The 16,035-nt window shown below is 41.5% G+C and overlaps 1 protein-coding gene across 2 annotated transcripts in view; it reads left to right on the forward strand.

The window, feature by feature from the left end:
• LOC124292137 (CCR4-NOT transcription complex subunit 11-like) overlaps positions 1-2,805 on the forward strand; it is a 35,697-nt gene extending 32,892 nt beyond the window's left edge. For both annotated transcript variants that reach the window (XM_046729188.1, XM_046729189.1), the window contains exons 11-12: positions 805-960; positions 2,623-2,805. In XM_046729188.1, the coding sequence (XP_046585144.1) occupies positions 805-960; positions 2,623-2,754 (288 nt within the window). In that variant the 3' untranslated portion in view covers positions 2,755-2,805. The remainder of the gene's footprint in view (positions 1-804; positions 961-2,622) is intronic.
• Positions 2,806-16,035: the final 13,230 nt, after the last annotated feature.

The following is a 16,035-nucleotide window of genomic DNA, read 5'->3' on the forward strand; positions in this document are numbered from 1 at the left end:
CATCTGAGCAACAAACATAACTCCATACCAATCATTGACGTGGAAACATCTGAGCAACAAACATAACTCCATACCAATCATTGACGTGGAAACATCTGAGCAACAAACATAACTCCATAACAATCATTGACGTGGAAACATCTGAGCAACAAACATAACTCCATACCAATCATTGACGTGGAAACATCTGAGCAACAAACATAACTCCATAACAATCATTGACGTGGAAACATCTGAGCAACAAACATAACTCCATAAAAATCATTGGCGTGGAAACATCTGAGCAACAAACATAACTCTGTAACAATCATTGACGTAGAAACATCTGAGCAACAAGCCACTACAAATGAGATTTGTAGGTCACTTACAGTGTCACCCAGAGAGATGTGAAGTGGTCGTGCATGGTATCACACACTGACATCGTCACCCAGAGAGGCGTGAAGTGGTCATGCATGGTATCACACTGACAGTGTCACCCAGACAGATGTGAAGTGGTCGTGCATGGTATCACACACTGACAGTGTCATCCAGACAGATGTTAAGTGGTCGTGCATGGTATCACACACTGACAGTGTCACCCAGAGAGGCGTGAAGTGGTCGTGCATGGTATCACACACTGACAGTGTCACCCAGAGAGGCGTGAAGTGATCACAAGTGACATGCATGGTATCACACACTGACAGTGTCACCCAGACAGATGTGAAGTGGTCACAGGAGACATGCATGGTATCACACTCTGACAGTTGCAAACCAGTGTTGGATTTTATGAGCACGTTTGAAGGTAATGATGTATTTGATTTCCAGCATGTAGATCTGCCGCCTGAATTCATCCATCTGTATATCTCGAACTGTATATCAACCTGTGAAACCATCAAAGATCGCTACATGCAGAACAGATTGGTCCGCTTGGTGTGCGTGTTCCTCCAGTCTCTCATCCGCAACAAGACAATTGATGTCAGAGTAAGTCTAGACAAAAGGGGGTTGGGAGACTAAAGGGGCAGCTTATTCTAGGGCTCTGTTTGTACCAGGTAGGACTCAAAATGAGTAGTGCAATATACACAGATCTATGTACATGAACATAAAATATATAAACATAGGAAGCTAATAACTTGCAAAAGATATGCATTATGTCGGAAAGTGCACTTAAAACCTCAAAATGAACATTAATAGGCATATAGAGCAAGTTTGTAGACACTTGATCAAGACCAATATAATCACTTACTGACATGTGTTTGTGATATACCATGATTCTGTGCGAGTAGACCAATCATGACAAGCTTAGGTTGTGTGGACTGATCATATTTATGATAAATGTTCATGTGATTGTCTTCATATACTCTACACACCAATACTAACACAGGACATTGATGTGAGGGCGAGTCTAGATATACTCTACACCCAATACTAACACAGGGTGAGTCTAGATATACCCTACACCCAATACTAACACAGGGTGAGTCTAGATATACTCTACACCCAGTACTAACACAGGGTGAGTCTAGATATACTCTACACCCAATACTAACACAGGGTGAGTCTAGATATACTCTACACCCAGTACTAACACAGGGTGAGTCTAGATATACTCTACACCCAATACTAACACAGGGTGAGTCTAGATATACTCTACACCCAATACTAACACAGGGTGAGTCTAGATATACTCTACACCCAATACTAACACAGGGTGAGTCTAGATATACTCTACACCCAAATACTAACACAGGGTGAGTCTAGATATACTCTACACCCAATACTAACACAGGGTGAGTCTAGATATACTCTACACCCAAATACTAACACAGGGTGAGTCTAGATATACTCTACACCTACCAATACTAACATAGGGTGAGTCAAGATATATACTCTACACACACCAATACTAACACAGTGTGAGTCTAGATATACTCTACACACCAATGTTAACACAGGACATTGATGTCACTATTATCTTTGATGTTTTGGTTAAGAGGTTTGGCAGAATGTTATTTGTTTCTTACAACAGTCTTCTCAAATGGAAAATATATAGTTAATGTTTTAGTTGCCACAGACATGTGGTGTTATAGGAATATGATACTTACATGTGGAGTAGTTTAAACTACTAAGGCACAGACTGAGAGACCATAGGTTCATGTATCAACTACATTGGCATTTCACAAAAGATACTGAAATAGAGAGGGATTTGACACCTGCAATGATGTGTTTAAGCTGCAATAACAACACAAGAAGGAAAATATGGGGTCCTTGAGGGTCAAAGGCCATCGCTGAATCAAGGAGATACATAATGACACAGGCAGTCATGTGCAAAAATATGGCTTTGGCAAAAGATGTTCTAGTTTGAAGCTGTATAGCATTTGGGTCGGCTTGTGGCAAGGCTTTTAATCTGGTTATAGTTGGTGTTATTGAGTAATGATTTCTGGAGCCTTCAAACAATGTCAGTATTTGCAAACTCTTTCCTTGATATTCTATTTACATATTTTAATGGGGTATTTCTAAACAATAGAAAAATATAGCCACATTTCAAGGGTTGTGTAAGCAGTACATACAGCCTTGGAAAGAATGTTGTCAAACAGACAGAAATTCATAGTGGATGTCACTACTTCAAAAATCTGTGTATTGCAGGACATCTTCATTGAAGTACAGGCATTCTGTATTGAATTCAGTCGCATCCGAGAAGCAGCTGCCCTATTCCGATTACTGAAGTCCCTGGACACAGCAGAGCCTCAGCCTCCACCTCCGCCTGCTTCCCGTTGAAAGTCACAGCCCCTTGGCACTCACTCACTAATAAAGTGCATCCACACACAACTGCTGTCACATTTTGCTTTTACTCCATCTAAATGCCAAGTACAGTCCATTCGTCTCCAAATGAGAAGGATAATTGCAAAACAACTAAAAATCTGGAACAGTCAAATGTTAAATGTCAGGAGAGTACAGGACAATTAATACCCTGCACCCAACAGTGTCAGCTGTTTGTTACTTTTGTACTTGTTCCTGACAGTTTCCAGGAAAATCAAGTCCAGTGTGCACTTAAACTGCATTCAGGAAATAAGTACTTGTCACCAAGACTCTTAAAGTTGTGTATGATCTTCCAGAAATTTCCAGACAATTCTGGATTAATCTTTGCTGTTTTAGAATATTCCAGACCAAACCTCTAACCAACAAAGCATCTACATACAGTATCTTGCACACCACAGCCCTCTATTGAATCTTGATTAAACAATGTTATACAGCTGGTTCACAGTAAATTACACATACCTATAACGCAGCCCATTCATAGGGTTGCTTTAGCAATATCACAGCGAATTCTAGTCTTGTGGTTAAAGCGTTCGCTCGTCACACTGAAGACACGGGTTTGAATCCCCACATGGGTACAGTGTGTGAAGCCCATTTCTGGTGTCCCCCACTGTGATGTTGCTGGCATATTGCTAAAAGCGGCGTAAAACCAAACTCAGTCAGTTAATCTCAATGATTTGCAAGTGCAAGTCACTCTATCCATGGAAAGTGGAGGACAAGATACATGCATTGATGCTTTTTCATTGTCAATCACTGTTGAGGTATCAGTTTGCATCTTAAAATGAGACGTTTTTTGACAGTTGCTGACAGAGGTCAGACTATAGGCCTTGTGGATTCTGGTCAAACTCAACGGCAGGTTGCTGTCCGATATAATATGAGTCGGGGTGCTATTGGGAAATTGTGCCTGAGATTTCAAGCCAATTGGTGGGCAACCTGCATTTCGTCCACCACTAACACCACATCACAGGCGCGTTTGAGATGGGGTAGACATCATGGCTGCTGGAATCAACGTCAGTGGTCTCGTGTGCTCTTCACAGATGAAAGCAGATTCAATTTGTCCTTCCATGATGGTCGGCAGAGGATTTATGGTCACAATAGAGAGCGAATCACGGATGCAGCTGTGCCCACGCATAACCGATTTGGCGGGTGGTCGGTCATGGTTTGGGCAGGGATATAACTCCTACAGGACGTACTCCACTGCACGTGGTCGACGGTAATCTTACCGTACAGCGTTATCGGGACGAGATTCTGGCTCCTATACAAGTACCATTCCTCCATGTTATGCATGGCTTTTATGGTCGACCCTCTTTACTGCAACACGACAACGCTAGGCCTCACAGCGCCAGGATTGTCACGGAATTCCTTGGGCACCAGGGTGTATAGCAGATGGAGTGGCCAGCATGCTCGTCAGACCACAACCCAATTGAGCATGCCTGGGATGAACTTGGTTGACGTGGGTATTTGAAGTTGGATAACTTGAATGAGCTCCGATCTTAACACTTTGAAGCATATCTGGGACATGATTGGTCGTCGTGTGGAAAACCTGGCTCATTTGGAAACTGCTTTACACGAGGAATGGCGTTGACTGCTCACATGGAGGTTATACTCGGTATTGACCATGAATCGTGTAAGACACGCAAAATGACATTCACCAATAGATTCAACATTCCAGGACCATACTTGTACAGACATGGTTTTGTATGAAAATCAGTGTGTGTTTTTACAAGTGCAATTATCATCATAAAATCAACATGGATTCCAATCATTTTGTCGTTTTTTAATGAGTCAAAGGATCATACGGGTCAGAAAAACTGTATGTTTTTCCATCGTGGTCACCACGAAACGTTTTATGTACGTGTTGAAAACCTATCATTGCAAAAATACGGGGGGTGTGCTTACTTTAGTTCCTTGTGTATATGTTGGCGCCTATGAAAAACCAATATACTTCAGTCAAAGGGTTGATTTTTCATTGTCAAACTGGATATCATAAAAATAAAAGTGTTATGTACGTGTTGAAAACCTATGATTGCAAAAATACTGGGGGTGCTTTGTTACAGGTTACAAGTTCATTGTGTATATAATGAATTTGAATGGGTGGTCCACGATGACCTATGTGGGAGTGATCACTTCCCTACCATTCTCAAAAACTGTCAACCCTGGTCATGATCCACCTTTATCAAGAAGGAACTTCGCCAGGGCTGATTGGTCATTATATTCTGAGTCAAAATGAAAACTTCACAATTCGTATGTTTCTTACGGCTACAGGAACCAGAAATGAGCTGTTTAGGGGTGGATTGTCGACACAAACCATCCGAAACCGGCTGCGACCTGCTCACCTTTGTGTTCGACTACCATATCGCGGAATCATTTTAACGCCATTACATCGACGTCAGCGGTTGCCGTGGGCCCGACGACACCTCTGGGGTCTTATGATTTATAAACCACATAAAAACCCAGAACTATTTTAAATGGCTCATCCATCAAAGTTGTAAGGGGGCCAAGTTCTTGGGACGTATTTTTGACTCTCATTTGACATTTTACCTCACATTAAATACCTCATAAATATATGCCTGAAGGCACTTGACTTGTTGAAAGTCGTCGCTAATTCAAAGTGGGGGAGGGACCAAACTACCCTCCTTCACTTATACAGATCACTCATCCGCTCGAAAATTGATTACGGCTCAATCGTATATAGTGGGGCCTGTAACAGCAACTTTAAACTATCAGATTGTGTCCATCACCAAGGTCCAAGACTTTCTCATGGATCCTTTAAAACGCGTTTTTTACGATGACGTACACGTCGATCGAGTTCATCTCAAAGGTGTTCTATCGGATTTAGATCTGGTGTACGGGAAGGCCATGGCATGACACTGACCTTAGAATTGGCAAGATAGGGGCCCGTGACGCTTGATGTATATGTGAAATAGCGTTGTCATGTTGGAACAACTTCCTGTCGGTCCATAGTCGGAAGCATGTGACTTGCAAGGACTTCTTTGATGTACCGATTTGCTGTCAAATTCCCCTGAAGCACCACCAAATTCAGATCTTAGTGTGCTGGACATCCAACCCCACACCATGACACTTTCTCCACAGACTCTGTCGACCTGTCCAATACAATTGGGGGCAAAACGTTCTTTTCTCGGACGGCATACACGCTGTCTTCCATCTCGTCAGTGAAGAAGAAAACGTAATTCATCACAGAACCAGTACAGACTCGCCTTCAGTTTCTAATGTTCGCAGTTCCGGACTCTACTACGCCACCTCAAGCGATTGCGTCTCAACACGGGGACGACAATTTGCCCTCTTGGTCGAATCCCCATTTCACGCAATCGAATCCTGACAGTTTGGTCGGAAATTCTTCTCAAACCAGGGATGCGTTGTGCAGTATCTACGGCTGTGGCAAGACGATGACGCAAGTGAGCAACCCGGATGTAGCGGTACTGAGCTTGGGTGATAACTCTTGAACGGCCGCTTCTCGGGCGGAATGGGTTTGCAGGTAACGATCCCAAAGGCGAAATATTTAGCTCTAATGAACTTTGAAATGTCGGGCAACTGCAGACTGCGACTCTCCAGCAACAAGGCGGTCCTATATGGCGATGGTTCATTGGCGGCATTCAGTCGTGACATGATAATTTCCTCTTTTCCAGTCAAAAACGAATGCGAAAATTAAAAACAAAGTTTGCCTTTTTTATAGTGATCGATACCGGATGCTTTTCCGCTTACATGTGCGTGCATTTTGCTTTGCATGTTTTCTTCGTGAAGTCTTGGCAAGCATTTCCACAAGCGCTTCCAAAACAAGGGGAAACGGTAAAACAATTTGGCGCTGAAGCTGTTCACAATCGCACAACGATGACGTTTTGGAAAGCAATAGTATATTTGTATTGTTTTTGCTGCGGCTAGATGAGTCCAATATTCCCGAAATCACCTATGCGTTTCTTTTTGTAAAGAGTGTATATGTACTCGTAACATAAAGAATATCAAGAAAGGTTCGGCCTGGGGGACAAAAATATTATATGCGTAAAGTGTTTGACATTACATAGTGGACAAGTAATTGTTATTGACACAAACGGAATTGTTGGACTGAGTTGCACTGTGCAAATACTGCAATGGCTGTGATTGAGGCATATTTAAAGGTCACATGCAACGTAAAACACAACTATGCAGATTCTGATAACTTTCGGTATGGACTTACAGATATAAATCATCAAACATGCAAATTCAACTTATAAAGTAATAACGCGATGAAAACCCCCAGCAAAATCGGATTAAAACGATTCACTAATTTCACCCCAGCGCAGAGTGATTAGGTTCGCGCGGCTTGAACCGGGAAGGTGGCTTATAAAAAGACAGCAAGTGATGCGTGCAAGGATTATCGCTGTGGTCGAAGATGTTTCTTGTAATTACAAGCATCTTTGGTTTGCAGTAATAAAAATACACTGGTTCCATACTTTTTCTTATATGTTTTGACATCTTGCTTTTTGGGGGTTGGCAGATTTGCAAACCAAGTTTTCAAGAAAGTGTAGTATTAGAAATACTAATTTCTTTGTAAATAATATTGCTCAGCTTGAAAACTGAAATGGTTTAATACATATCTATGGAAACAGAGAAAAATATGTTGATTGTGGTAAGCAGTCTGTCACAGACAAAACTCAATGTCTGTTTTACTGACACCTATGTGTCTGCCTGCCTGTCTGCTAATGACAATATGCAATACACAACTTCGATCACTGACCACATGCAATTTGAACTTAACACCTATCAGGCTATACACCATAAACAAAACGCATTGATTTATGACTTGTGCTCACGAGTTCGGTCTCTGTCACATTATGTAATTACACAGACAGGCAGGTGTGATACGTGTACACACTTCATGTTATGTCTGTTGATTGCAAAATGTTATACACAAAAAATGAGCATGTATGTACAAAACCCAACATCTCTCCACACACACACACACAATGAGCCGTGAGGGAATCGGCAAATGAACCAGCCAATGAAAGACTTCGTTACACTTGAGTGCACATCCACCCGCTCTGACTGGGTTCGGTATCCCGGGTGCTTCGTTTCAAGAGAAGTAAACCCAAGTACCAAATATTGCACTTTTGATTTGCGATTTTTTTTCATAATCAGCAATGTATATTATATGTCATGAATAAGTGATAATTGTGTTTTAATTATGTTTGATTTCTTGGTTGCATGTGACCTTTAAAGACCACCGTCTTTAATGTATATATGGATTATGGGGAAAATGGGTAGTTGACATCAGAATGACTTTCAGAATATATAGGAGACACCAGGAACATACATCAACGATAGAGATCATGAGGTTATGAAACATTATGAATTTATCGGATCATCACTATCTGCAAGAATGCTGAATCCACATCGCTTTTGTCCGTAGTATGCATCCAGATATATAACAGTACATGTGCTGTCGACTCATATTGACTCGCGAAAGAAGTGAGTGAGTTTAGTTTTACGCCCCACTCGGTACTATTCCAGCTATATGGCAGCGGTCTGTAAATAATCCCTCCCTTTTGTCCTGAAATTTTATTAAATGACCATTGAAACTCTCGTGAAAAGGAAGTGTGCACCCCACCTTTCTCAATAGTGTGTACCCCTCCTTTCTCAAAAAGCTGTATCCGCCCCTGCAGACAATCCTGTGATCAACAGCATGAGCATCGATCTGCGCTATTGGGAACCGTTGACATGTGTCAACCAAGTCGGCAAACCTGATCACCCTATCCCGTTAGTCGCATGGATTACTGAAGAACAATTCTAACCTAATCACAACATAAACTATAATGCCCACCTTTCATGAACAGGTTTGGAGGAGTAGTATTCGCTCCTCGCGTCGAAGGCCTGGGTTCGATTCATTGGGTACAATGTGTGAAGCCCATCCCATTTTGGTATCCCACTTTGTGATATCGCTGGAATATTGCTGAAAGCGGCGGAAAACCCAACACACTCACTCACTCACTTTCATAAACATATTAACACAGGGTGCTAAAGTCCTGCCATGTGTTACATGAGTGTATTGAGTTAGAACGGGCAAATACGTTCTTAATTTGGGTGTTGAGTTGCATCCCATGGGGTCACCAGAAGCCTTTGATACTGGGTTCGAATCTCGGTTCACCCCGATTAAATGACATGGTTTATCAGCACTTTAATACCCATACGGGTGAGGAGACCCCGTGTTATATCTTTTTGATAGCTGCACATTGTTCAGTCTAGTGGTTCATGACGTTGATTGGTTGATCGTATATTTCTACATTTTCATTGGATGCCGGAACTACTTTCATACCACTAGCTACGTTCATTCATAATATTTCATCGATTCATTGATGAATTGAGCGTGCTGTAATCGCACTGATTCGATATTTTATAATAGAAAAAAAGTCATACAGGATTTCGATTTTGATGCTTAATTAATGCTTTATTTCATACTTCACTAATAATATGGCGTCATTTTGTAATAAGAGTCTAAAATTGATACAAACAAACATGGCTGCCCAGATAACTGCAATCAGTGTCAATGACCAGACCTGGTCAAGGTAGACGGAGATATTACAGGACGTGTAACGAAAATAATACAACCACAAAAATTCCTTTCACGTGTATGTGATAAACACTGAATATGGTGTTCAAAATCGAAGTCGCGAAGTGTAGACTAAATGTCGATATTACCGGAAACATTTAAAGAGGGAGTCGGCTTCTCACCCAAGTCTGACTGAGTGTCATAAATGACTTACTGCAAGATGATTATTTGACCCCACCATCGAACACAAAACTTTTGACAGGTTTGTTCCTGTTTTTGACCATGGCATTGACAACTTTATGGCTGCGAACGAAAACTGTTGTCGACTCGGACTCAGACTAAATTTACAGTTATCGTTCCTGACAAGGACACTGACTCGAGCCAAAACTAGGTCACAGTCCGTTTCAGCAAAATGTTGACAAACGTTCATAATTGTGTACCGTCTTCTTAAAATAAGGTTCACCATCCCTGCGTTTTATTGTTCCCATGCAGATTTTCACTGTTTTATAAGTTAACGTTAAAATAAAATTGACAGGTTGTTGCTGTTTTGTATCCAACAACAGTCACCAGCCTACACGAGTAGGCTAGATCGACACATTTGCGATAATGTATGATGGTTGTACTCGTTAAAAATAAAGGTTAACGCAACAAGGGGTGTGGTTAATAACTTAATAGCCATCAAACGAATTTGGAAACTGTTGAATTTTCATACCGTTTTCTACAGTACTATATTGTGGTTCGTATGCGATTCCATTAGGCTTGAGCAGTTTGGTTTCAACCGCGCATTAGTACAGATCAGCTGATTTAGTTGTAAACACAAGTAAGAATATGCGGCTTTGAGTTCATAAATATTGGTTTCTCGGTTTAATTATAGAATGGCTAATAAATAGAATAACCAACGAGGTACGAGTGATTACGGGAAATATGTCCCTCGTGAAGTTAATGTTCAAGTCACTCGCTAAAGCTTGGGACATTAATTTCACTCGGGACATATTTCCCGTAATCACTTGTACCTCGTTGGTTATTCTCTAAATACACATCCTCTTTGGCACATTGTCAACCAAACATGTACGTACTTTGCAATTTCAGATATATATCAGGAAATGTATGTCCAACTGCGCCAAAAATTGACCCCAGTTATTCCTGGTCAGCGATTCTCAACTGAAGTAATAATCACCCTTGTTAATACATTTATTGCACCAGGGAGACCATAAGACGTGTTGTTGATTATCCCTGACCGTTTCAGTGATGGGCCCATGTAGATAATAGGTATGACTTTATGTATGTAGGTTATTACAAGTTCGTTTAGTTATATTCATATTTTTTTATGTTGGTGCGACGTACAGGACAGCTGAAACATGCAAGCGCAAAGCCCATCAATCAATGCACGAATACCGCCCGAACAATGGTCAAAGAACTGACCCGTTCCTTTTATCTGGATTATATAATTGTTGCACCTTTGAAACTGATGGACCTGATTCTTCAGTCACTCTCAAGCAGTCGAAAGGTCGAGTTGTTCAACTCCGCGAATAAGAGGAGTTCCTTCCCTCTGATATTTGGAAATGGGAGCACTACTTCATGCATGCTCACAAGGTTAGTCTGTGATCTGTGCTGAAGTATCGTACCGTCGATTCGTACGTGCGTTTATTAAAGGTCACATGCAACGTAAAACACAACTTTGCAGATTCTGATACCTTTCGGTATGGACTTACCGAAACAAATCATCAAAAATGCAAATTCAACTTATAAAGTTGAAAAAAAGCGCGATGAAACAAACCGCGCGAAATCGTAGTTCAAACGATTCACTAACTTTCCCCCAGCGCTTGGGGGAATTGAAGTGGTTTCAACAGCTGGGCTGCGCTCATAGCACATGCGCAGTGAAATACGTTCGCGGAGCTTGGAAGCGGGTTGTCCGGTGAATATTCGGTAAAGGCTTTGGTGTGAGCTATTTTTCTAATGTTTTGTTGATATTTCACAGGCGCGAGCTTTTTATATGTTATGACAGTAGATTACCGATTTAACTGTTTATATAATTTCATTTGTCTATTTCACCACACGTTCTTCTTACCGAGTCACTTTCTCAGTTCGATAGCAATGTCATTATTTAGCGTCGACAGAATTTCTAACTGTGATATAGATATGTCGTTGTCACAGACAAAACTCAATGTCTGTTTTACTGGCACCTATGTGTCTGCCTGACCGTCTACTAATGACAATATTCAATACACAATCACTGACCACATGCAATTTGAACTTAACACCTATCAGGCTATACACCATAAACAAAACGCATTGATTTATGGCCCAAGTTCGGTCTCTGTCACATTATGTAATTACACAGACAGGCAGGTGTGATACTTGTACACATGACATGTTATGATGTCTGTTGATTGCAAAATGTTATACACAAAAAATGAGCATGTATTTACAAAACCCAACATCTATATATATATACACACACACAATGAGCCGTGCGGGCATACGCAAATGAACCAGCCGTTACACTTGAGTGCACACCCACCCGCTCTGACTGGGTTCGGTATCCCGGCTGCTTCGTTTCTTGGGAAGTAAACCCAAGTACACAATATTGCACTTTTGATTTGCGATTGTACGCTTATAATTTTGTTTTTATGTTTTTTCATAACCAGCAATGTATATTATATGTCATGAATAAGTGATAATTATGTTTTAATTATGTTTGATTTTTTGGTTGCATGTGACCTTTAAGTTAGTATGGGTACTTGTAAGTGCTTATGCATGCGCATGTGTGTAAATTAGTGCAGACGGAGACGTGTGTGAGTATAATGGGAGACCCTAAGGAATGTCTTCGCCCCTAACCTAATCCAAACCATACCCGGAGACCCTTAAGAATATGTTTGACCTTAACCTAACCAATACCCTGTCTCCTATAGAATATATTCGACCCTAACCCTAACCCTGGGGACAGATTCCATAGTTACAGCCCCTAAACCTAACCCTGGGGGCAAACAGATTCCATAGTTACACCCCTTAAACCTAACTCTAGGGACAAACAGATTCCATGCATAGTTACACCCCCTAAACCTAACACTGGGGGCTATCAGATTCTATAATGACACTGTCAAGATCACATGGTAATTTGGTTTGACTGTATGTGTTGTGGTGTAGTGTAGTTAGACTGTATGTAGTAGGTGAGTGCCAAGGTGTGGGAATGGGTAGAAAGCATGCAAGGTGGTATGAAGTGGGTTTGTGTGGCAAGAAAAGCATGCAAGGTGTGAGTTTTGATTATTAACTCCTTTGGGTTTTGGCAACTGCTCGTGGCCTATCAATGCTATGGGCGCACCACTAAGACGCATGACTTCGATCTGTTCTTTTACCCTTATAGACACTGAATGAAATATGTCCAATTGTTTACATACATCTTTATGGGAAAGATTTCCACCCGTAACCCCCGTGTGTTTTTTTATCATTCTATGCCTAAGATTGTATAGTAAGAATAGATGTTTATTTATAGAAAGCCTACCCTAACCCTAACCCTAAACCTAACAATGCTAAATCTAAACCTTAACCCCTTGAAATCATAATAAACAGAATACATTTCAAGCGGGGGTTACGGGCGGAACTCTTACCTGTTAATTGTTGTATCACGAGTCCCACCCGATTTGTGGCGATACATTATTATGCTAATATTTGTATAGAGCCAATATCCAGCTTAGCTGCTCAAAGGCACTTTGTTTTCTCCCTCGATCATTGGATGTCAATCTCAAACGGCACATCGTATTATCAATCTCAATTCCCTGAGCCACTGGGCGCACCAAGTTAATGTGGCTTTCCCATACTTACGAGATACCAATTCAGCTGGGTGGACTGGGACACAGTCACACTACTTTGTCCAAGTTTACTGCACGTTACTGTACTCGCAACAAGGTTTTTGGACGTAGTCATGTGGACTCATTAAAATGCACAGGGTTATGTACTGTACACTAGGGTTGTGACAACACTGAGTCTGCACACAAAGTTGACTCCAAGGTTTTTACACCCGGTCACAGATGGGCTCGATCCCGGCACCTCAACCTCGCTGGATCACGAGCCTGGCGCCTTAGACAAGCTCGCCCACCACGCCTCTGTAAATAGCACAGTGTTTATTGGTTTGAGTCTTTGCATCCAATCATGATTTATTTGTCCTCACAAATTGTTGACGCTTTTATTCCTTTTGAGGATTTGTCTCATGTACATTTGGTTCTAATTATCTGGGGATCAGTGCCAGACTCCGAGGGATAAAGTATGCGATTGATGTGCGAATAAATTTATTCTCCTGTTTCCCACCTGATTCCTACCCAATTTTGCAACATGAGAATGACAAGACTTTGGGAAGGTATGGGGCTCAGCCCGAGTGTGCTGAATACATAGAGCGTTTAGATGAGCTGTTATGAGACTGAATACATAGAGCGTTTAGATGAGCTGTTATGAGACTGAATACATAGGGCGTTTAGATGAGCTGTTATGAGACTGAATACATAGAGCGTTTAGATGAGCTGTTATGAGACTGAATACATAGAGCGTTTAGATGACCTGTTATGAGACTGAATACATAGAGCGTTTAGATGAGCTGTTATGAGACTGGGAACATCAAAATTACCTCTCAATTATTGTTTCAACTCAGTATCCAGAGAAGGTAGCCGAAGTGATATATTTGAGAAAGCAGAGGTAATTATAATATCATGTATTTGAAATTCATAATTTTAATTTACCTTTGTTACACAGTTATGTATACATATGTATGAAAACACTACGTTGTTGCATATGCTTATTAAAATGTTAACTGAAACATATTTTGCTCTGATTAACAGCAAAACAAAACTGTGATTGAACTTTGGTAACAATTTACTTGCAATCTGAGAATCTGTTTGTTGTAAAGTTCTCAAATAATGATGTTATGATTGTATGAACCACTAAATTAGTGACCACAGCAGTATCTAGTGTAGTCTGGTGCATTTATATGCAACCCACACCATCATGGAGTCACCACGAAAGGAATGAGCTGCGTGGAGGTGATACGTCTCCACGTGTGACAAGAGCATCAGAGGCCAGTAGAAGATAGTGACTAATGAACCCTATGCCATGTCTCTGAGCCTGTACTAAGCCCTGGCTGTGCCTGCGAGGAAGGGATCTCACCAGCAGGCTGATGGTACTGGTGGAGTGTCACAGTCTTTGCAGTTCTTTGGCATGGGTCTTGGGAATGCATCTAGTTGGATGATCCTTTACTTCACCGTTGGCAAAGTGCTTCCTCACATGTCTACTAATAACCGTGCCAGTAATGTCCGGTTAGCACAGTACATTGCTGGTCATGCATGCCAGTAACTTGCGATAGCGCATTTCGTGAAAGTCTACAAGAAGTGGAAATACTGCCAATGATCTGACTTTAAATCTTATTCACTCACATAAGGTATGAGTGAGATAAAGGATCTGGTATCTTGTGAATGAGTTTATTATGTCTTTGATCACAATAACATGAGTGCAATACATAACAGTACAACAAAGTCACATACCCACTAAAAAGACTTCATTCTATCTTTCTTCCAATAAACATGATGCACTTCGGTATATGGCAACAGGTACTGTCTGTGGACAACAGAAGCACAATTTTACTTCAGGCCTCGTACTTACAGTAGACGAAAAATTGTTCATTTTAATCCACTACACAGACAGTAGACGCAGTGTTCCTTCAGGCCTACTGTACAATAGTAGACAGTAAATGCAGTGTTTCTTCAGGCCTACTGTGCAGTAGTAGACAGTAGATGCAGTGTTCCTTCAGGCCTACTGTACAGTAGTAGACAGTAGATGCAGTGTTCCTTCAGGCCTACTGTGCAGTAGTAGACAGTAGATGCAGTGTTCCTTCAGGCCTACTGTACAGTAGTAGACAGTAGATGCAGTGTTCCTTCAGGCCTACTGTACAGTAGTAGACAGTAGATGCAGTGTTCCTTCAGGCCTACTGTACAGTAGTAGACAGTAGATGCAGTGTTCCTTCAGGCCTACTGTACTAGTAGACAGTAGATGCAGTGTTTCTTCAGGCCTACTGTACAGTAGTCGCAGACTTCCTTCAGGCCTACTGTACAGTAGTAGACAGTAGATGCAGTGTTCCTTCAGGCCTACTGTACAGTAGTAGACAGTAGATGCAGTGTTTCTTCAGGCCTACTGTACAGTAGACACAGTGTTCCTTCAGGCCTACTGTACAGTAGTAGACAGTAGACGCAGTGTTCCTTCAGGCCTACTGTACAGTAGTAGACAGTAGATGCAGTTCCTTCCTTCAGGCAGTGTTCTTCACTGTACAGTAGTAGACAGTAGATGCAGTGTTTCTTCAGGCATACTGTACAGTAGTAGACAGTAGATGCAGTGTTCCTTCAGTACAGTAGTAGACAGTAGATGCAGTGTTCCTTCAGGCCTACTGTACAGTAGTAGACAGTAGATGCAGTGTTCCTTCAGGCCTACTGTACAGTAGTAGAGTGTTCCTTCAGGCCTACTGTACAGTAGATGCAGTGTTCCTTCAGGCCTACTGTACAGTAGTAGACAGTAGATGCAGTGTTTCTTCAGGCCTACTGTACAGTAGACGCAGTGTTCCTTCAGGCCTACTGTACAGTAGTAGACAGTAGACGCAGTGTTCCTTCAGGCCTACTGTACAGTAGTAGACAGTAGATGCAGTGTTCCTTCAGGCCTACTGTACA

Source organism: Haliotis rubra, unplaced genomic scaffold, assembly GCF_003918875.1.
Source record: "Haliotis rubra isolate DU_JTF1 unplaced genomic scaffold, ASM391887v1 Scf509, whole genome shotgun sequence".
Lineage (NCBI taxonomy): Eukaryota > Metazoa > Mollusca > Gastropoda > Lepetellida > Haliotidae > Haliotis > Haliotis rubra.